General features: G+C 54.3%; 1 protein-coding gene across 2 annotated transcripts in view; it reads right to left on the bottom strand.

Annotated features, from left to right (window-relative positions):
- Positions 1-1,272: 1,272 nt before the first annotated feature.
- MLLT6 (MLLT6, PHD finger containing) overlaps positions 1,273-22,940 on the bottom strand; it is a 38,544-nt gene continuing 16,876 nt past the window's right edge. For both annotated transcript variants that reach the window (XM_031600651.2, XM_031600652.2), the window contains exons 8-20: positions 21,694-21,792; positions 15,915-16,089; positions 14,555-15,139; positions 12,995-13,179; positions 12,051-12,168; positions 8,670-8,736; positions 8,262-8,404; positions 7,817-8,005; positions 7,542-7,630; positions 6,809-7,164; positions 6,566-6,674; positions 4,880-5,263; positions 1,273-4,227 (exon numbers count right to left, since the gene is read on the bottom strand). In XM_031600651.2, the coding sequence (XP_031456511.1) occupies positions 4,183-4,227; positions 4,880-5,263; positions 6,566-6,674; positions 6,809-7,164; positions 7,542-7,630; positions 7,817-8,005; positions 8,262-8,404; positions 8,670-8,736; positions 12,051-12,168; positions 12,995-13,179; positions 14,555-15,139; positions 15,915-16,089; positions 21,694-21,792 (2,544 nt within the window). In that variant the 3' untranslated portion in view covers positions 1,273-4,182. The remainder of the gene's footprint in view (positions 4,228-4,879; positions 5,264-6,565; positions 6,675-6,808; positions 7,165-7,541; positions 7,631-7,816; positions 8,006-8,261; positions 8,405-8,669; positions 8,737-12,050; positions 12,169-12,994; positions 13,180-14,554; positions 15,140-15,914; positions 16,090-21,693; positions 21,793-22,940) is intronic.

Below are 22,940 nucleotides of genomic sequence, written 5' to 3'. Positions count from 1 at the left end.
CCCCCCCTTTTCTTTTTTTTTCCTTCTTTTTCTCCTCTTTCTCTTTTTCCTTCTTTTTCTTTTTTCCTTTTTATTTTTTTTTCTTTCTTTTCCTTCTCTTTTTTTTTCTCCTTTCTCTTTTTACCTTTTATTTCTTTTTTCCCCCCTTATTTCTTTTTTTTCTTTTTTCTTTTCTTTTTTCTTTTTTTTTTTCTTTTTCATCTTTTTTTTTCCTTTTCTACTTTTTCTTTTTTCTTTTTTTTCCCTTTTTTCCTTTTTCTTTTTTCCTTTTTTTGATCTTTTTATTTTTTTTCCCTTTTTTCCTCTTCTTTTTTCCTTTTTTTCCCTCTTCCCCCCCTTTTTTCTCTTCTTCTTCATCTTTCTTCTTCTTTCCCCCTCCTTTTTTCGTTTTCTTCTTTTTCTTTCCTTTTTCTTTTTCTTTGCTTTTCCTTTTTCCTTTTCCTTTTTCTTTCCTTTTTCTTTTTCCTTTTTCCTTTTTCTTTTTCTTTCCCTTTTCTTTTTCCTTTTTCTTTTTCCTTTTTCTTTTTCCTTTTTCTTTTTCCTTTTTCTTTTTCCTTTTTCTTTTTCCTTTTTCTTTCCTTTTTCCTTTTTCCTTTTTCTTTTTCCTTTTTCTTTTTTCTTTTTCTTTTCTTTCCAATGTTTTTCACCTTCCCCCTCCCCCCCCCCCCGTTTCTTCTTTTTCTTCCACTTTTCCCCCCCTTTTTCCTTCCCTTTTCTCCTTCCCCTTCCCTTTTCCATTCCCTTTCCTGCCCTGTTTTCCCTCCCCTTTTCCCTTTCCCTTCTCCAGCTGTTCCCAAACACCCTCCTTGCTGTCCATCCACTGGAAAACAGGAGACAAGAGGACACGTGTGAGCTGTGCATTCAGGCCTCCTGCTGGGAAGCTGCTGCTTCACCCTTTCAAGCAACCTCACTGCAACGCCGAGGGCAGCAGCAAGCAGCAAAGCAATGCAAGCTGCTCACCTGGGATGCAAGAACTGCTGCACTGGAGGAGCCCAGCTTCCCTGGTGTCCTTTGCACACCTGCAAAGCCCTTCTCACACACCTCATTTGTGCTTTGCAGGGAGGTTTGCAGACAAGCAGGGCAATGAGAGGCTTTTGTGCCACCCCCAAAGTGTTGCTGTGTCCCCACGGAGCCCTTCACTGAGCCTGGGGCCCCTCCAGCTTTGTGCCAGCTTTGGAGAGCTGGGGTTGTGAGCAGCTGCGCCCCCACAGGTGCATTAACGACGCCTTTTTTTTTCATATTAATATTATTTATTATAATAAAGAACAGTCAAGCAGCGTGAAAAAAATATATCTTAGCTACATTACCTTAAATTGCCAAAAATATACACATTTTTTTCTCTTTTATTTAATTAAAAAAAAAAAAAACAACGAAACAGAACAAAAGAAAGACACATGCAACGTACTAAATGAGACATCAGCATCAAAATGGGTAAAGAAACGTACCCCAGTGCAACTGAAACACAGCTCATCTTTAGCTTTTCTTTTCCTTCCTCCTCCTCCTCCTGTCTTCACAGCCATAAGGGTGCTCGGTGCTGATCCCCCCCCATTGCCCAAAGGGATCTCAGGGGGCAGGAGGTGCCTTGAGAGGTGCTGGCACCTCTGGAAGAGCCCCGAGGAATGTCTAAGTGCTTTATCTGCGGGGCTCTCACCTTTCCTATGAGCCTCTCCTGACCCCATGGCTCCCTGCTGGTGCTCAGCATTGGGGTGCTGACCCACAGATCCAAGCAAGGCTTTGATTTGCTGATCAGAGCCACGCTGATGGAACTCACCAACCCATCAAACCCTTTCCTTCCCTGCTCCCAGGTCTTCATAGGGCCACAGAACATCCTCAGTTGGAAGAATCCTCCAGGGATCCTTGAGCCCAACTCCTGGCCCCATGCTGGACCCTTCATAATCCAAACGCTATATCCAAACACTTCTTAAATGCCAGCAGCTTGAGGTGGTGCCTGCTGCCCCACGTGCCCTTCCAGTGAGGCACGTGAACCCTTCAAACTCGGTACAACTCAGTACTGTGTCTGAGCCTAGAACTGGTGATCTGAGCTTCCCTGGTGTAGGGAACCTGCTTTGGCAGGGGGGTCGGACTCGATGATCTCTGGAGGTCCCTTCCAACCCCTACAATTCTGTGATTCTGTGACGTGGCTCTGCTCTGCAACAGCCTGCGTGCGCATGGGCAGCGGGTCACCAGGTGGCACCCCCCCCTTTTACCCCCCCCATAGGGACCTCCGAGTGAAAAAAGAAAAAGCATCATCATCAGAATCGAATCAGAGCCCCAGGTGAGCAGAGCAGCAGCAGGCAGAGCTCACAGCTGCTGTCAGACCCCCAGCCCCAATGGATGCAATGGGGAGGAGGTGCTCCGAGCCGGGGCTGCGCTGCAGGGACCACGAGGAGGGGGGAAGTTTTTTGTCCTTGGGTTTTATTTTTCCTTGTTAGCTGCCATCCCCATCCTTCCCGATAGCTTCTTAACCTTGTTAAAACATTAGCATTTAAAAAAATTTAAATCAAAATGATATATAACTGTATTTCTGGGCAGACGGCTGCGTGCTGCCCAGTTCACAGAACTGGAGATCAGAATGGAGCTTTTCCCTCTGGTCTTTAGCTTTATCCAACCCTCGGGGTGATCATTTCCCAAACAGAAAACAACAAACCAAACCAAAAAAAGGAAGAAAGACATCACGGATGAGATCTGCCCACCACCAGCCTTCTATTCCCATCAGCACAGACCCACTGCTGACAAATTCGAATAGTGCAAACCAGTTAGGGGCAGTGGGAATGTGCTGAAAAAGATTCAGGTCTGCCCATGTGTTACATTTTAAGACCCTCGGAGCTTCTGTTTGCTGGAGTTTTTACACCTGTCCCATCCTCCCCCCACCCAGGAGAGCTGGGAAGAGGAAAAAGAGGAGCACGTCTACGTTTGACGTAATGCTCCCCACCTTCAGAGCAGCCCCACCTGCCCTGCCATCCATCTGTGACATCCAGGCTCAGAAGCAGAAGCTCCTCGCTGAGGTTCTGGGCTGTGAGACGGAGTTAAGGTCAAAAGGTGGAAGAGAACAAAGAGTCCAATGCCCCAACGTGGGAGCTCAACGATGCCCTGCTGCTTGGAGATCCCCTCTCTCAGTGCCTAAGACCAATGGAAGAACGCTGTTTCTTGGGGTTGGTTTTTGTTTGTTTGTTGGTTTTTTTTTTGCCAGACCGGAATGATTTGTGGTGGGGAAAGGATGCACCACGATTGGAGCTGTCTTTTCCATGCACACAACGTTTCTGCTGCCCAGCTGAGGCTTGGGATGTAAGAGCCAGGTTCAACGCACCTTCGGGAGATGGCTGAGATGGGGTAACACCGACCACAGCCCCTCTCTGCAAGCTGAACGTCAGGCTTTGGACATCTCAGAAGAAAAGAGAGGCAGCACGAGGAGCAGGAATGTGCTTTTCAGGCCCCAAGCACAGCACTGACCCACCAGCAGCTGGCCGTGTCCTTTACAGCAGCAGCAGCTTGCAGCTCTCCAAACACCACTCCTCACCCATCACTCCACCACCCGCATCCTTCAGGCTGGGGCTGCGTCCAGCTCAGGTGTAGGGGCATCGTATGACGGCTCCAAAGAGCATCCTAAGAGCCCAGCAGGTGAGAAATCACAGCTATGGAACTTCTTCACACCCCCCCCCCCAGCGGGGAGGAGCAGACCACGTAGGTACCAGCACAGCATCCCCAGGTGGCTCACATCCAGCGCTGCCTCCGAGGGCACCTCCACGTCCCTCTGCACTGCACACCAGTGTCCTCAGCAGGGGGAGTCGTCCCCCCCCTCCCCCTTCCACCGAGCTCTTGGCTGAGGATGCTCCGTGCTCTCAGTGCACACACAGCCCACACTCTTGTGCTCACAGCACGATGGTGGCACGCGGTTGTTAACTCTCCTCTACTCATGTCTGGAAACACGGCTTCACTCTGAGCCATGTGGGGCACGGAACAGCGTGGCAAGCTGCCCCCCACCTTTGCTCTTCCCGATAGCAGGGCTTGGTCGGAGACGGACTGTCTTCCAAAGCACCTCTTGGCATTGCCCAGCAGCAGGAAATGCTTCTCGGAAGCCTTGTGCTCATTGCTCTAACAGTACCAAAGCTGCTGACTGTGGAAAGCCACATTCCCCCTGGCTGAGAGGAGTTGGCTGCTGGTTTGTTCAGGGTGAGAGGGAGCTTAGCCCTTGTCTTGGGTAAGAGGAGCTCCCTTTTCATTCATGTTCTTTAAAAACAAAACAAAACAGAAAGAGAAACGCAGAGGAGACAGGTATCAGTACCGGAGGGGCAGAAACAGAGAGCTCTGCTGTGCTGCCAAGCTGGCCCTGCTCACTGCCACCTCTCAGGCTCCACCAAGAGCAACAGACACACCAGGGAGCCCTAGGCTTCCCCTCTGCCTGCTCCTAAACGTCTCCAACCAGGGCTGGACCTTCCGGGTACAAACACAGGCCAGGGGAGGGATGGAGGAATTGCAAAAGTATCACCCCATCCCTGGATGCTGGTGTTGCAGTACAAGGATGCTTTACAGAGAGGCTGCAGACCTCTTAGATTCCTTTCTAAACCCTGGGTCTCAGCATGCAGTCACCTCTGCGTTTCGTCACGAGGGCTGGCACCGCAAAGGGCACTCTACCCATCCACGTCTTAGGAAGGGTGCCCTGCTTTGGGCCACCTACAGCCCAGCTTTGGGCCTAGAGAAGTCCTTGGAGGTCTGTCAGCACGTGACAGTGGCCACTCAGAGGGGCACAAAGCCAGCGGAGCGCCCTGGCTCTGCTGCCCACACGATGCCCTGCTTCCCCCACGTTAAGTGCGGTGCATGGCGCGCAGTGCCTGGCACCAGGAGCTCAGTGGGGTTAGGGGAGTGTAAGCAGCATACGCACCGTTCCTTTCGGGGTGTTGCCATCAGCCTGCAGGTTGAGAAACGGGTTAGTCTGTGCTGTGAGGACGGGAGGGATGCCTGTCCCCGAAGCCATGAGGCTGCTGCCAGGAGCGCTGAGCGGTGGGGTGGCCTGTGGTGGAGCCAGGAGGGCATTGCTAGGGTTGAGCTGCTGGGGGGAGAGGGAGGCCATGAGGGAGCTGCTGTTGAGGGGTTGCTGGGGGGCCGAGGTCATCGGGGCGCTGGTGCTGGAGTGCAGGAGGGGGGTGGAGGTGGCTGCCAGGAGGCTGCTCATGGATAGCTGGGATGAGCTCGTCATCTGCAGCCGCTGCAGCTCCCTCTTCTGCTGGATTTGCTGCATCATCTGGAACACCAGGGCCTGCTGCTCCTGTGGGGAAAGGTGAGGAGAGCCATCAAAGGAGGGGCGAAAGGCTTGGGAAGGGGTAACACCTAAGGCAAAGAAGCCAGGAGACTTATCAGCACGCTGTGGATGGGGATAAGGCAAGAGTCCCCTTCATCACATCCCTGTAAGTACGGAGAGGAACCATCTGTTGTGTTCGTTAGCAGCCTGTGCTCATCACCTCTCCGACCCTATCAGATCCTGAAGCATGGGCACACATACCCACTAAGTGCTTTCCACATAACCAATCCATGGATTTTAAATCTGCTGCACTCCCAACCCTGGATATCTACGCTGGGTGCTGCTTTCCTCTCCCAGCCCATCCTGCTGCACCCCAGGGTGGGTCTGGGTGAGCCTTGGGATGAGGACCACAGCACACCTGAGCCTGGAGGGATGGATGCCCTGGCACCCAACTGAACTGCAGAAGTCACTATAGCAACCATCGACCAATGCGGCGCGCTGAGAGCTGACTTTGTTTCCATGCCCATAGGGATGCAGCTGATGACACGGTGACATCAGCCGCTGCAAAGAGAAGCCTTTGGAAATTTGCTTTTCCCTGGTTATAAATAGCCTGACCCAGAAATCTGTGCAAAGAACAGGGGGCCGAGTTCACGGGAGATAGAAATGAGCAGAGCTTCATTGACGGGAGCTGTCAGCGCTCCTGTGTGACCGCAGTGAGGGACAGCACTGGTGGCTGCAGGGTGAGCGACTGCAGCTCCAGGTTCTGTCCACCACCCGTCTGTGCAGCCTGCCCACAGCTGCCTGCTGTTGTTTCCCCCGGGAGGATGGGGTCAGACCCTCAGAGCAGCTGCCCAGCCCTTCTCCTGACCCCACATCCAGTTCTCCACGTTGGTGCCCAGGCATGGCTTGCCTGCCTCAGGACTAAACAATTTGGTGCTTATCTCCTTCTACACTCAGTGTCCTTCGGCGAGTTCCTCCTCTCCTGTGAGCCTTGGTACATCTGCAGCAGGAGCAGACACGGTTTGCACTCACTTGGCAGGAGGAGGTAACAGTGCTCCTGCTTTCACCTCGGCTTGGCTTTGCCGTGCTCTCACACCCTCAGGGTGTGATTTTTTCCCTTGCACAACAAAGTCCACGCCCCTATCTGTCCCCTCCACACCTTCCTGCCTACAGCTTTTCCTCCTCGCTCCACCCGCAGCAGCACCAAGATGGGGAGAACGCGCACGACCGCAAGGTTCGGCTCAGCTGCAGGAGGGAGCAACGCTTCCCATCCCAGCTCCAGGACCTTCCCACTCAACAGTTCATCAGACAGAAGGTGCCAGCACTTACCGGATTAAGGGGTTGAGAAGTCAGGAGCTGCTGGAGCTGCTGGAGCTGCTGCTCGTGTTGGTGCAAGACGTGCCGCTGCTGCTCCGTCAGGGGACTCAGGCTCGGCATGCTGCAAGGGAGCGGAGCGGCCAGCATCAGCACGGCCTGCCTTGGTCCTGCGTGTGCAAGGATCCCTCCCTCCCTCCCGGTGCTAAACTTCTGCTGGGAAGGGCCCGGCTGTCCCCGCGAGCTCCCCGTCCTCACCTGCTCAGGCTGGTGGAGAGCTGCAAGGTCGGAGGGCCGCTCGCCTGCGTCAGCGCGCTTGGAGGCTGGGCGGCCTGAGCTCCGTTCAGATTCCCCAGGATCCCGTTGATGGGCATCTGCTGACCTCCTGCCACGGTCCCCATCAGGCCGTCCACCATGGGCACCGTGGAGAGGCTGTGGCTGGCAGTGGTGCCACCCCCCAGCCCGCTGCCTGCCACCCTGGCCAGGCCATTCACCTGCTGCACCCCGGGAAGGGGTAGCGAGGCAGGACTCTGCTGCAGCATGGGCAGGGGTGGAGGAGTGCTGTGGAAGGACAGGGAAGAGCTGCTCCTGCTGGGGCAACCTGAATGAGGGTCCTGGGGGAGAAACGGACATAAGAGCATCGGACTGGGGCAGCTTGTGAAAGGTTGGCTCAGCTCTGGGGGGGGGGTGGAGCCGGAGGTGGGAAGGGGGCTGTGAGTGCAAGTGCAGGCGTATGCTCAGAGAGGTCCCAGAACTCAGACATGCTTTGCAGGATCTCTAAAAGCGTGGCTGGAATAGCCTGGAAGCACTCTCACCTCTCGCTCGCGGGCTCAGCGACCCTCAGCACTGAGAATGAGCAACTCCAGAGAAAGAAGCCTCGGCTACGAGGCTTTGTGAGCTGGACACCAAACCAGAGCACTGGCACTGCACTGCTCTGCTCCCTCCCCAGTCCCTTCCCCAGCTGGCTGGGGGACGTGTGACCCCCGTGTACCTCAGAGGAAGTGGAGAGCGAGTTCTCAATCCCAAAGCTGTTCTTGCACGGGGGGCTCTTGCTGATGCTCAGGGAATCATTGTTGCACACTATAAGGAGGAAAGAAGTGAGAACAGAGAGTCAGGGGTGGAGCCTGACGTTGCCACAGCAATGGCTCTGCCACCAGTGGTTGCAGCCACATAAATGGGTCAGATCCTCCCTGCCTTGACCCACCCCTGCCCACCCCAGGACCTCCTATAAGGGGACACAGAGCGATGCTTCCCACCGCCCCTCACCGTTGCTGGGCAGGATGTAATGGGTTTGGCTGCCAGGCCCGTTGCTGCTGGTCACCACTGGGAAAGGGACAGAGAGCTGGACGTTGAGGAGCTGCAAACGTTCCTTCTTGGCTGTCAGCGTCATGATCTGCTCCTGGAGCCTCTGGTTCTCCTTCTGCAGCGAGTGCAGAGCTTTGAGCATCTCTACAACTGCAATGGAAGAGAACAAGGGGAGGAGGGATGGAATCCGGGGAGGAGAAGAGGAGAAGGGGGAGCACACAGGGGTGCTGCAATTAGAGCACATCGAGTGAAGGTTGGCCCCCCAACTGCCAGCTCCTCCCCACACCACAGCTCAGTGCTTCATCCCCAGCCTGGCTCCATTTCTTATGGGCAAAACCCCCCCAAAACACACCCAAAGATCGCTCCTCCCGCAGCCCCGCGCCTCCCCCCCCCCCCAGTGACTCACTGTTAACGCCAGCTTCCCCATTGCCCTGCTTCTCCAGCAGCTGCTCGATGTTGGGGGTGGCCTGGGGGACATTTTCCAGCTGCCCGCTGCTGCTGCAGGACACCGTCTGGTCAAAGAGGGTCGGCAGGCTGCTGATGGGGGACCTGGAGGAGGTGTGGTGAGGGGGGGATGCAGTCAGAACCCCTCATCTGCACCGCACTCCTCCCCTCCCTTCTCCCCGCAGCTCTTCCACACCCCTCCCAGCTCTGCTCTTCCCATCCCCTCTCCAGGAGCAGATCCCACGTTTCTACCTGCCCAGCTGCCGGAGCAGCCCTACGCCTTCCTCCCCAGGAGGAGGACACGAGCCTTCCTTCCCCACTCCGCCTCACCCACTTCCCACGGCTCCCGAAACACCCGAAGCTCGCTCACATGGAAGAGAGACTCTCCTGGGGCGAAGTCCCTCGGCAACCGAAACTGCAATCCTCCAGGTCGGGCTCTGGATGGGGAGAAGCACAGAGAGGCACCCCGTTCATAAGCGCTCGGTGCTGCAGGTGCCCGCAGCCGGGCTGTCCCCGCTAGATGGGAGCACCGAGCAGCCCGGCCGAACCTTTGCGTCACGCAGCGCCCGCAAAGCCCCCGCCCCCGGGGGGAGGCGACGGAGGAGGGGCTGCGTGTCCCCGAGTGTCACCCGGGGAAGGTCACGACTGGGTGCCGTCCGGGCTGCGATCACCGAGCTGAAGATGCTCGTTTTGCTGAGGATGATTCGCGGGCGCGGACGCGCTCGGCTTTCTGAGCCTTCAGCATCCCTCCCCCAACCCAGCATTGCGGTCCTCCAGCTTTTCCACATCATACAATCACAGGACAGCTCCGCTTGGAAGCGACCTTCAAGATCATTTAGTTCCAACCCCTGCCCTAATCGGTCTCCTCCCCAGCTCAGGCTGCACATCCATGGCTTAGAGCCCCCCTCCCTCCCTCGGTGATGGGGCACCCACAGCTCTCTGGCAGTCTGTTCCAGTGCCCCAGCACCCAGTGATGCTGCTGTGAGACATCTCCTATCCAAACAGTCATCGAGAACGAGGAGGATTTATCTGCTGTTTGCAGCCCCTAAGCACATGCTAGCCTTGCTCTGGGGCAACCCAGGTGTTGTGAATGCAGCCCAACCCCGGCGCCTGGCTGCCCCTCCTCTTCCTCACACAACAAGAGATGTTTCTCATGTGCAGGAATCCAGGAAGTCTCCCGCAGGGAGCACTGCAAAGCACTGTGATTTACACCATCATGCCCTGAGCTGGGCATTGGTTACCAGCAATATTTGCTGCTGCTGAGAACAAGCAAGGGCAAGGCTTACAGGAATGAGACCAGCCCTCAGCCCTTCAGCCATGTGGTGGTGCCTTTTCAGCCACCAACCACACCTGGTCAGCCCATATGGGGAGAAGCCACTGCTCCCAGCCAGCAGTGATGTGCTGGTGTAAGGAAACAAGGCCAACAAGGCTGGATTTAGGGGATGCCATGGAGCCTTCCTCAGCTCCTGGGGGCAGTCCCACCACAGCAGTTCATTTTCACCCCTAAACCCTTCAGAACATATCCATATCCACATCCCATGGCATGCAGCAGTGCCACAACAGGTTTAACATGCAAGCAGACCAACGTTCAGCCAAGCTCTGACTGTCTGCATGCTGCTGTCCTGTTTTCTTGCAGACCAGGGAGGCTGTGTCCATACATGTGATTCTGCAGCTCCACACTCAGCTATCTCCTGGCCAACGCCATTCTGTTGGCTGGAAGTCTGGCAGATAACTGAGTTATCACACACAGACAGCTCTTTGCAGGGCAACAAGTAGGAAAAAGAGGCTCGAAAACAGCCACGGGAGATAAATGCATTTGGGCTGTCATCGTGGTGAGGCAGGATCCAGGACAAGCAGTGGGTGGATGAACCAGACAGGAGCTGAGGGAGTGGGAAGATAAGAATCAGACTTTTTTGCATTGCCAAAGGCACTCTGGTATCAACCTGCATCAGGGATAACAGTTTTTTTGGTTCCTCCATCTGTAAGACAGGATAACACCGTTTCCCTACATCACATTAAAGTTGTGAAGGACTCGAATATCAGGGCAATGAAAGCTATGTCTGCAGGGGATCTGTCTACACAGACACTCCCAGGAAAGGTAATCTGTATTAAAGACAAGGCAGGAACACTTAAAACGTCACAGCCACCTTGTTAACGACTTGGGATTAAAGCAGTCGTCACAGTTTTAAGTGAAAATGGCTGCAAAGGAGGTTTAATGCATGTTAATTAATCCCACTGGAAAGAAAAAGAAAAAAAAAGAAAGGAATTTGGCTTAATGGCCTCCAGGTCGCTGCTGCAGCAGAGAGGAGATGGTGATAGAGAACTTTTAAAGGTGACAAACAACAGGAGCTGTTCTGGAGGCTGGCTGGAATCAGGAAGAATCCCACTCAAACCAAAAGAGCGATTTTGGAGATGGAAACTGAGCAGTGAGGGCTTTGCCTGCCTGCTTCATCCATCATCAGCCACAGGGCTGGAGCTGAACCCGGGCTGCTGAGCCTTTGCACAGCACCTGAACCACAAGGCTGCTCCTAAAAACCCATTTGCTTCCTCCTGCTGTCAGCACCTCGCCAAAATAACAGCCCAGGGAAGTGGCAGCGGGGTCCCCTCCTCTCTCTTATTGATGGCCACGGGGGAGGAATAACTCTTGGAATCATCCCATTCCCTCCTCCATTCCAGGTGACCACTCCTGGCTCACAGCTCCTGCACAGCAGCCCTGACCCCGCTGCTGTCAGCAGTGTGGTTCCCTTCCCTTTGCACTCATGCAGACACAACACTGCCAGCAGAGCCACACACAAGCAATTTCCAGAGGGCTCATACATAAACACACGCGTTCCCTCATGCTTTACATGCAGGCATGGTTAAAGGCAAACGAGGGCACAATGGATTAAGCAGGGAGCTCAGGGTGATCCCTATTGAGGTCTGTGCCATTCCGAGCCCTTGTTGCTCCACGTGATGCTGGGCAGAGCTTTACCTCCGTGGGTTCAGCATCCAACATGCTGAGCTGCCAGCATTTCTGGGCTAGGGGAGCACGAGCCCTGCTAACTGCTATTGCTGAACTACAGAGCAAACTGAAAGGCAGGCCGGTTCTGCTTGGAAAAAAAAAAAAAAAAAAAAGAGCCTTACGATGCTTCAAGTTTCCTGCTTATGAACCAGGCAGCTTTCCAAGAAAAATGGATTTGCCTTGGTGGGAAAAAATGAGCAGTTGTAAGCAATTCGGTGCTTGGCACGTTTGTGTTTGGAAGTGGAAAACAGCAGATTCTGCTGCATTTCATGAGAAAGCCAAAGGGGAAGAGCAGAAAGTAACTCAAAACAGGACTGGAAGATGAAAATTAAGAGTGTTTTAAACAACAACAAAAAGGCCCTTTGGAGGATTTTTGAATAAGCAAAAGCTCAGAATAGCTCTTCAGTGGGTTTGCACAGCTTTAGTCGGTAAAAAGGCACCGAATCTTTGGGAAAGGGAAATGTTTGGGGTGTGGAAGGAGGGAAAGATTTCCATTCTTGCACCTCCTCAGCTCGTGTCCAGGGACACGCATCACAGGGCAGCAAATACAGGGCTGGGGGGGGGATACTTTGTGAAGGCAAACATGGGGAAAAGCCACTGCGCCTCCTCCCTGGCCCTGTATGCCACGTCTGTGGGGTGGGAGCAAGCAAGGGGGGGGGGCAGATGGACAACTATGGATGCTGTTTCTCTCGATTCCTCCAGGGAGATCCCTCCAGGAGCCCAAGCTCACATACCTTCTGGTTCACGTACCTGCCCGGCTGCTTTCCGACTGATTTAAGAGCGGGTTGATGGACAGCCCAGATGTGAGGGGGCTTCCAAAAATATGTGAGGAGGGGAGGCTGAACGTGGAACCTGCCAGAGAGAACACCTGCATGGCAATGGGAGGTGGGAGGGTGGGGAGGGAGAGAAAGGAGGGAGGTGGGAGGGAGGGAAAGGGAGAGATTACTTCTTGAACTCGGCTCGGTCATGAGAGAGAGCGTTAAAAATATCTCCCTGGAAGTCCCAGCAGACAGCTGAAAATCTTCCCAGCCCCATCTCCGAGCCAAGAGGTCTGAAGAGGCTGAGTAACGCTGCAGCTGTAAAACTAACTCTCTCCTCCCTGTAAAACACCTCTCACCACCAGCTCCCAACAAAGGACGGGGCTCTGTGTGCTGGCACACGTGCAGCCCACCCAGCTGAGATGCCTCCCACTGAGCTCCCCGTGCTGGAGGGATGGCACTGGTGGTGAGCAGCAGGGACACAACGCCTCTGCCACCTGAGCTCTGCTCCTTGTGCTGGAGTTTAGTGTAACGTGCCATCAGGCTGCAATTCCTCTCACCCCAAAGTGGCTGCGTGCATCCTCAGAGCGCCCCGGACACAGGGTTTGTTGTGTGCATTGAGTGATATTCTGAGCTGTAGCAACAACAGGCTCAGGGTTATGCCACTTCTGCAGTCTTTCAGGTATAAAAACCCAACAGAACAGCGCAGTCTCCAGACTGAAGTGATTCAGACAAGGGAACTTTGTTGCTGTGATGCCAAACTGCCCGCAACTTTCTCCGTCTGCATCTTTTAAGTGATGCCAAAGGAAGGTGCAGCTGGCAGCTCCCTTCCAAAGCAAAGGAAGGGAAAAAGCAGCTCCTCTGCGCCCACAAACCAGCCCTGCTCAGTGCAGTGCCCTCCTGAACAACAGCCCACCCTGCTCCCCAGGTTCTTACCTGCGTGGTGGAGACGGAGGAGGAGGAGGAGGTGGGGATGGTGCTTGCAAAAGGAGAGCGGTTGAGAGGAGGGATGGATGCGGTGCCCTGGTGTGCCAGAAGGCTGGAGGAGAGGGGTGTGCTGCAAACAGCCCGGAGCACTCCACCCCCGTGGGAAATAGGGTCCTTGTTACTGGTGTAGATCCCTGTGAGGGGAGGAAATGTGTTAGAGAGGCTCCCAGCAGCAGCAAGGAGCATCTCTGGTGTCCTGCAGGGCGCATCTCTGCAAGGGAGGGTGGCACTGCAGAAGGACCACGTGGGATGGACACCTCAGCATCTCGTGGTCCAGAGCAATGACAGCCCATCATCGTTCTGTCAAAAGGCGTCAAAGTTTTCCAGCCTTCCCTCCTCATTTGCCTGCTGCACCTCGATACAGTTGGACTGAGAAACCGTGCGTTGGATTGAGTGACTCACCAAAGCCACACGTGGGTGGCAGAAGGGAGACCCACAGCCAAGGGACAGCACTGCTGCTGAGTTAACCTGACCCCTTCCACTGTGCTCAGGGACTGAGGAAGGACAGGGACAGAGAAATGGCTTAGGGGGGACAAAGAGGGACGAGGAAGGAGCTGCTGCACAGGCACACAGCTCAGCGCTGGTTCTGCCAACATCCCTCTGCAGAAGAATGGGAGAATGAGCAGGGAGAGGGCAGGCCCTGGCAGCCTCTTCCTCTCTGAAACGTTCCTTTGTTGTTCCAGGGGGAGAGGAAAGAAAAAAAAAAAAAAGAAAGAAAAAAATTGGCCTAAGGTTGTGATGATGGAGGAGGCTGCAAGGATTCTTGCAGTTCCTCTCCGCTCTCAGGCAATGCAAACAAATGGGCTGCAGCTCCCGGGTGCACGCAGCAGAATTAAACCCCCCCCTTCCCACCCCCCTTTGCAATCTGACCTAAATTGGAGCATCTGCAAACAACCCACAATAGACCCATGACAAGTTCTGCTGCCAGAACAGTGTCAAACCTCAGCCTGGAGCTGCAGGCCCCTCCCCTGCATGCTGCCTTAACCCCTTCCTGCCGCACATCCTGCTGCTCTCACCCCTCCCCAGCCAGATCAGGGCTCAGGATTTGGGTTCCCAGGCCAGGGGCAGCTGACAGCCCCTCTGCAGCGTTAATGGGGCACCCATCCTCCAACCCTACGTGGATGTGGCCACACCAGGACGAAAGGTTTTGCTTTTTAAAGAAGGGTTAAGCTTGAACCACTCCTGAGAATCCCTCATTTGGGGTCAGATGGCGGTTGCTCCAATTTGGCCTGGGAATATCCCTGTCTGCCTTGCTTTGACTTGCTGAGGTTTTCCAGCACTTGAGCAAGACAGGCTTGAAATGAGCCCAGTTCCAACAAGCGTGGAGATGACCCGGGGGATGAAGACCACAATGGGAACAGAAGATTGGAGGTGGGTTCTTACAGTTTTTGGGAGTGATGGATGGGGACCGGACAGTGCGCAGAGGCAGGTTCAGGCACCAGACAGACGTGATGCTGAAGGGAGCAGGGCTGAGAGGAGCAACACCTGGAGCCCTCGGGGGAAACATACCTGAACTCAGCAGCGGAGACTCCATGCTGAGGCTGGGCAGGTTCCCCGTGTGGCTGAAGGGCCGCGAAGAGTTGCTGATGCTGGAGCTGACAAGAGAACCCCCAGAGAACGGTGACGAGGACGTCGATGTGGACCCAGCCAGCTGGGCACCCAACATCTCTTTGCTTTTGCCTCCTTTTGGCCTGCCAGGCCCGTGCTTGTTTTTCTTGCTGCCTTTGTGCTTCTTTTCCTTCAGCACCTCTCCCTCTTCCATGCTGAGGGATGGCATACGCTTGTGGCTGCTGCTTGTGGCAACGCTGCCTGTTGCCGAAGGGCCACCGATGGGGTTTGAGGCTTTGTAATCCACAGGGGAAGCATCACGGGCCCTCGGCTGGCTCACAGCAGAAGTGGAAAAGCGCATGATGGACCCGAAGCCTGAGAAGATCACCTTCTGCTCAAAGATGTCCCCCTTCTGGCCTTCATACAGCGGGGAGCAGTGGGAAGATGAAGAGGAGGAGACGGGCTTGCGGTACTTCTCGTCGTCCTGCTCTAGCTTGGGGAATGCCACGAAATCCTGGGAGCATTGCAAGGAGCTGCAGGAGGTGCCTGGGGGAGGGAGAGGGGAAGCAGACATAGGAAGGCTCGTGGAGGCAATAACACAGCCCACGATGCAATGAGAGCACGTGGTCAGAGGGCAGCTCCCTGGTCACAGGCTGCTTACCGAGCTGACAGACATCTCTGCCACCTTCCAGCCCTGCCCAGCTGCTCTGATGCTCTCTAGGAAGCACCAAGGTTGCACTGCAGCAGCTTCACCCCACCCAAACCCGCATGTGTTTGCTCCCCTGCACCATCACCCTTCTTCCAGCCCCAACCAGGGTCCCAGGAGATGAAACCTGCAAGCAGTTCTGGCAACAGCTCAAAAACAAACAAAAAAATCTGAGCAGATGGGAACCCTGTCAGGTTTCCACTCAATGCTCTGGGGTATGGGGCTCTCAGGTCCTCTCCCCAGCACTCCTTACAGCACTGCTGCCTGCAGTCCCACCTATGGAGGCGGAGGCAGGTGCTGCCCACACTGCCTGAGCAAGCATCCCTTTCCTCCTCCCTCTGCTCAGACATCTGGATCTGCTTTCCCTCAGTGCAGAAGGCGCACGCAGGAGCAGGGCTGCAGCGTTCAGACCCACTTATTCCCCCCATGCACAGAGCAAGGGGCAACCAGTCCTTCCCCCTTCTGTTCAAAGGGGTTAAAGTGCAATCAGCCCAGTCACAAAGCACGTGCTCTGAACTGCTACCCTGGTGAACTGATACAGAGATACCAACAAGAATCAAAGCAAACCATCACTGCCATTCCCCCCTTCACCCTCACTCCTCCTTCACCCCTTACCTGCAGGCTGGAAGGTGCTGCTGGAAGATGCAGAGCTGAACCCAGCTGAGCTCTTCCCGCTCCCCGTCTTCTTCCCCTTGTGGCTGCTGCCATGACTCGAGGACTTCTTGCCTTTCACCTCTGATCTCCCGACCTCTGAGGTCTCTTTGCTCCCCTCATGGTGGCTGCTGGAGCCCTGGCAAGCAGCAAACACGGAGGTGACTCACTTGAACCAGATGTGGCCACAGCAGGGGCTCTTTTTACCAATTTCCCCTTAAGAGAAGTAATTGCTCTCTCTGCCCACAGAGCGAAGGCCAGCTCACGTTACCCCCAGGAGAACAACAGCATCCCTCTCTGCTGCTCCTCGGTGGCACCAGTCTTTATAACTCAGGGATTACGCTCATCCCATCTAAGTGCAGGAAATTAAACAGGGCACCGACAGCGCAGGCAGGGCAGCGGAGAGAAGCACCCAGGCTCAGAGGGGTTATTCAACCCAAACACAACCTGAAACTGGCTGCAATTCAAAGGCACGTCTCAGCTGCATCCCTCAGGTGTGCTGTTCTCTGCACCAGGTCGCTCCACCTGCAAGAACCCGGCCGTCCTGCTGCTGTGATGGGAGTTGCAATGAGTTTCCCATCAGCTCTGCTGCCGTTCCAGGGAGCTGCACATCCACTGCAGCACGTATTTTTTGCACAGCATCTGACCATCTAACAACAGATGCTGCCCAAACCCCCTGTAAGCCTGCAGGAGACAGGGAAGCAGGGGGTGAAGAGGCCAGGCAGGTGCTGGGAAATCCAGGAGCTTGGGGTGAGAGAGAGAGAGAAGTGTGGGAGCTGAGCAAGGAGGGGGGGTGGAATGAATGGAAAACCAGATCCCTCTGGGCAGCCACACTGGGATGTGACAGCTTCACCTTCACATCACTTCAAAGCCAAAACAGCAGCAAAGAATCACTTCTTGCAAGGCACGACTGCAAGCAAATCGATATTAGATACTGCTCCAACCTGATGGCCACAGCCCCAGATGCAACACCTGCACATCAGTGCAAACCCCTTTTATTTTGTAATGGGAGCAGATAAGAAGGAAGACACAGAGAAGCACAATACCTTCCTGGCATTGATTCCAGGTGACCTCTTCTTAGGGAGAGCTAAAGCAAAAAGAGCTGGGGATGATGCACACTCGATGCCCAGATAGAAATCTTTCCTTATTCCTCCCACGTGGTTTCATCACTCTGCACAATGCAACAGCTGGCGGCCTAACGCACACCAGATGTGCCGGGAATATGAAAGACAGGAGGAAGGGAGTGGTGGAAATTAGGGTGGGGGGGGGAGAAGGGGGTGGAATCTGTATTTTCTCATCACAGACTCCTGGATGTAGGAGATTAAGCCTTCCTGATTTATGATCTCAGAGGGAGCATGAAAATCTTTCTGACTTTCCACATCTGCCTCGGGGGGGGGGGGGGAAGGAGAGAGGTGTCTGGGGGCTATGGGAAGTCACAGCAACAAGAAGGCTCATGCCTCAGCACAAATGCATTCCCCCCCACCACCACCCCCAGCCCCATAAATTTACCTCTGTGGAACTTCACACAAGGTGCACGAGGCCACAGAAGGGCAGAGGGAAATCGCATGAGAGGACATGTTCTAAATGGGGAGCGTCAGGAAGGGAGTGCAGGGCAAGCAATGAATTACTGCGGGGTGGGAGGGGGAAATCTGAGCTGGGAAATAAATCTTAATTGCAAAATTAAAGGAAAAAAAAAAAAAGAAAAGAAAAAGGAGGGGGAGAGAGGCTGACGGGGCAGTGCTGAGGGCAAGAACCCACCTGCAGGGATGCTTGGATCCCCAATCTGCTCTGATGGACCCCCCCCCTACATCTGGGGGGCAGGATTTCACCACGTGTCCAAATGGATCTGCGTGGTGCCACCAGGAACCCCTCACCATGCAGAGCCTGAGCACAGGGCAAGGGCCTGAGCCCCCAAGCTCAATCACTTTCCCCCCCCCCCACTGTGACTCTGTTTCCTCTCTGTGTGGCACTGCATCCTTCCAGGACACACACATGGACTGCCAAGTGCAACACAGCCGTGACCCAATGGGAAGTGCCAATATTAATAACAGTAACGAGGGCTGCCATCCCACCGCATCCCTAATGAAGGAGATCCTCCAGCTGGAGGAAGGAGGGCTGGAGAAAAGCCTGCATGCCAGCTGCTTGCATTGCATAGAAACAGAAGCCCCAAGCTCTGCACCATCACCTTTCCTCCAGCATTTATGTGTAGAAACACCAATGGTTTGTGTGCTTTGCAAACAGGTGCACACGGGGGGGGGGGGGGGGAGCGCATGCAGCAGAGCCTGGGGGGGGGGGGGGGGAAGGAGGAGGAGGAAGGAGGGGGGGGGAAAAACAACACCAAAAACCAACAGAGAAGCACGGAGGAAGCGAGAGCACCCTTTCAAAATGAGGCAGCAGTTCCATTTTGAGGAGCTGTTTTAAGCAACCGAGGGAAAAACGTCAGCAGGACAAACCTGCTGCCCCAGCTGGAGGTGACAGGAGGGGAACTCCTGCTCCAGCAGCGCAGAGCCACATTGCACAGAGCACAGGCATGCATGCACCTCCTCCCCCCGGTGCTCTGCTCGCTGTCCCCACGGGGCTGTACCTGTTTGCTGGCCTCTCTGTGACACTGTGCAGCACCCGAGCGCTCTTCATTCATTAATTTATTGATGGGAAATCAGAAGAGCATCTCTTTGCCTTCTGATTGGAGGGACGAGCTCCTAGAGGGAACCACTGACGGAAGGCAGAAGGGGGTGGGGGGAGGCTGTGCAGCGTGGAAAACGCAGAGCTGCTTTGCCCTGGATTAAACTACTGGCGAGGAGAAGCAGGGAGGATGCAAACAAGGAACAATGCTGTGAGAGCAGGAGATGAGACGTGTTGGAGCAGCCACTCGGGCAGGCTGTGTGCATCGGCTGCCCTTCCAAACCAGATTGCTCAGCAGAGGTCAAACGCATCTCCATTGGGAGCTCTGGGTTGAGGTGCCTGGATGAGCTGCAGCATCAGTGCCTGAGCTGCTCGCAGCCAGCACCCTGCTGTGCTCCTTATGGGCACGATGGGCTGAAGGCTGTATTTTTTGCTCCTTGATGCCTCTGGGAAATTCATACCCGTGTCAGGATGAGGGATGCTGAAAGGCTCTATGCAAACATCTAATGCTGAGACACACTTTGATGAGCAGAGGGGAACCAGAACAACCCCTGCGCCATCCCAGCTACCGCATCTGCCCGAGCAATGCATGGTGCAGAGGTTCCCAACATCTGTCAGCTCCAGGCCTGCTGGCAGACCCCCAGAACTTAAATCACACTGCAAAAAAAAAAAAACAAAAACCTCAGGACCACCCCTTCAACCTCCTCCAGCACCTGATGGCCGCGTGGGTGCGGGGAGCCCCCAGCATCCGCCGCTTCCATTACAAACCCCAGAGAAAGCCAGATGTTGCAGCTCCAAACACGTAGCATGTGTGTGTGTGTCAACAAGTGATCGTGATGGCTGCAGCTGGCAGAAGGAGGCAGCTGGGGTGGCTTGCAAGCCTGCAGATTTACTGCAAGTGCAACAGAGAGCGGCAGGACGGCTCCCCAGGGGGAGGGGGGTTGCAGGGGGAAGGTGAGGGCTTGCAGCGTGCTGCTTGCTGTGCTTGCTAAGCCATGCAGCCAGCACTGAGCCCCAGCTGCACAGACCGACCCTGAGAGCAGGGACTGCTGCTTGGCAGAGCCAAGGTTTGCTGGTGAGCCACTGTGCTGGCAAGAAACCCTCCCCTGCCCTGAGCTCGCTCTGCGGATACCATCTTTCCAAGAGGCTTTTCCAAAGCATAACGAGCTGGCAGTGTTTTTGAAGGTTTGGATGGGCCACAGCTAGAAACTAACACAGCCAGAGAGCATTACACAGAGGGGAGGGATGGCTTCTGCCTCTCTCCTGCTCCCCTGAAAAGTCTGCAGGAGCTGCAAGCAACCAGCATGACCATGAGTGAGATCCATTCCTTACAACCCACCCCACTGCACAAGCATCCCCAAGCCCCATCCACGAGCACCTCGGGGGGATTTTCACTCCTTCTGCTCTCATGAGGATGCTCTCCTGCCCCAGGATCTGCCCATCTCTGAGAGCAATGCCATCCACACTGCACAAGGACATCTGTTGGGGGCAGGGGAAGGGCTCAGAGGTGTCATGAATAATCATTTCCATGCTGGAAGTTCACACTCTCAGTTTCCAGTGTATATAAGAGCTGAGGTCACTTCTGTGCTTTCGTGTGCTCACAGCCCAAAGCAGAGAGAGGCAGTGACAGCACAGGAGTTTGGCTGGGCCCAAGCAACAGATATGAATGGGATTCAGATTCCTAGAAGACGCAGGGAAGCATTTCAGTGAGAGGTTCAGAACGCTGGCAGAAGCCAGAGGTGTAACACAACTGATTTCAAGAGGAAGACCGAAACCACATCAAAGCATCTTCACAGCTACGTGGTTCAAGAGGGGAGCAAGGGGTGGACAACGCAGCAGGTGAGAATTGGAACGGAGAAATAAATCTGCATTGCAAAATTAAAGATGGGCAGCAGGGGCCAGGCTGCCTGAGGAAATGGGGAAAATCAGCACTGTGCTCTTCTGCACTGTCACACTTGTCAGCTTCTTGTTTGCTGTGTGTACCCCAACACACTCTGCTGGGGTGAGCAGTGCTATCCAAGACTTTAAAAAGGACAAAGGTGGCTTGGGCTCCAAAGAAAAAACCTGTTTGGATGTATTGCATCAACGTGTCTCAAGGTCTTACTGCCATGCTGCATTGGTGCAAGCATCCAGAAAGCCTCACGCAGGCTTTGCAGCACCCACATTGGATCCAGAGTGGTGCTTTGGGTAGCAGAGTTTGAACAATGCTTTGAGATACTCTGCACACACACACACACACAAAAAGCATCCTCTGCTATGAGGATTAACAATAACACCAAAATGCTGTCACTCAGCACAGCTACAGCCATTAGGATCCCCTGCATTTTAGCTTCCAGAAAGTTGCAACTGCCTGTAAAACTAAATTCACCCTCCTGTCCTTGTTTATAAGGTCTGGCAGGGCTTTGAGGAGACAGTGGGTAATTGTGTGCCACCACTTCAGCTGGCCAGGAGTCAGGTTTTGGATTCCAGTTTAGCTTGAAAATAATCTTCTTACGCCATCAGTTCCCAACAGCTCTGTTAACTGGGTGAATCTGCTGCTCCCCAAAGCCAGAGCTGAGCTCCTTATGAGTACAGGGAAACCAGGAGCGACTGAAGCTCAGAAGCTATTTCTTCCTTCTATCCAGCTGTGTCTCCCAGTCCGAGGCCCCTTCAGACTGACTGTGCCATCTCAGCTCTATCCTGCATCTCCTCCCTGCTCCAGGCTTGGCCCCACACAGCAAATCCTCTTCAATCCTAACCCAGAAGGACCCAGACTAACAAAGGATAACAGCTCCTCCCCTAAGCCTTGCCTTGCTTACCTACCTGCCTCGGCTGTTTACTGTGTGGCAGCAGGAAAGGCCAAATCATGGATATTTATCTGTTCTGCGAGAGCTTTAAATCTGAACATCTGCTGCAGAACAGGCGGGCACTTACAGCTCCATCACTGCACTGTCAGTGCTGACAGACACCCAGGCAGCTGCTGTGCCAAATCCCCGAGGTGGGAGCAGAGAGTGAGAACGAATCAGGAATCACAAACAATGGACAAAAAGCTCTTTCTCTGCCCCTCTGCATCCTCCATCCCACCTCCTGTAGGAGTGTGGTTTCCCCCTCCCCTCCCTCTCTCACCCTATGGGCTCAGTACCTTTTCTGCAGCGATGGGCACCGTGGGTGTTGGAAGGCTGGTGGGAGATTCTGGACGTTTTTTGTGCTTCTGTTTAGGTCTTTCTTTGTCCTTCCGACTCTGCAAAAGAAATCAGAGAGCACTGGAAGGCTTATTTTTTCCTCTGCTGAGAATAGCGGTTGTAAGGGAAAAGAAAGGAGGGTGTGTAGGGCTGGATTTACAACCATACATTCATATTCCTCTTTCCTTCCCCACCCATCCACAAGAGCCCAATGTCCCTTCCCCCACATCCCAGCTTGGGAGTGTCCCACTATCTCTGCTCCAGCTGCAGCCAACATCTGGAGCGCAGAATATCAATAGAAGCCCCCGAATCAGTTCATGCTTCAGAAGATAGGGAAGGATTTAAAACAAGCTCTGCCTGATTTCAAGAAACCTGAGCTTTCCTTTTGCTGTTTCCCCAACCGGGGCTCTGCGCCCCTTACCCTTCGCTCTCTTACCTTCTTGGAAGGTCTCTCAGATCCACCCTGTGCAGCCATTGGGAGGATCCCAGCCTCAGCACGCGTTGCACGTGCACAGGTAAAGAGCTCACACAGTGAAGATCCCAACCCACAGACCCTCCCCACCTCCCCCTCCCAGCAGAGAACAGCTGCTCCAGGCCCATCTAACTGCAGCCAGACTATTCGGATGCATTCCTCCGTCCAGTTTCTTTGTCTCATTAAAATCCCAGAAAGATGGGACTCTTCAAATCACAAACCAAGGAAAAATCACGGTCTGAGAAACACCGAGTCCTGCCCACCCTGCTTCTATCATCTAGAGAATGGGCTCTGACCAGAGTCCCACTCCTCCACATGGCTGTTTTACTCCAGGAGCCGAATCCTCACCTCAAGAATGTGTTCAGAACACAGCAATCACATGGGAGGGACTCTCCAGAAGATGGAGATTGCTTCCTCCTGCAGACAGAGCCTTGGGGCTAGCACTGCCAGCACACGATGGCAGGGATGGGATGCTGCATGCCAGGGGTGGGATGTAGCACCAACCGTTTGCATTCACTTGACAGCACACAGCAAAGTGCTGATGAGCTCAAGAAAGCTTTTCGATATCTGCATCTCGTTCTACAACTTGGGAAGTGAGGGTGCATGGGATGAGAGAACTCACAGTGACTTCACAGGAAGTCACAGCAACACTCAGAAGGAGGAGCTGGGGACCCCAATCCCACCTGGATGAGTGCTCTCAAAGCAGAACAAACTGCAAGAGCCATGGAAATGGAG

The sequence above is a fragment of the Phasianus colchicus genome, chromosome 26, assembly GCF_987193195.1.
Source record: "Phasianus colchicus chromosome 26, bPhaCol1.hap1.1, whole genome shotgun sequence".
Classification (NCBI taxonomy): domain Eukaryota; kingdom Metazoa; phylum Chordata; class Aves; order Galliformes; family Phasianidae; genus Phasianus; species Phasianus colchicus.
Note: the sequence above shows the minus strand (reverse complement) of the source record. Positions and strands in the feature narration are given on the sequence as shown.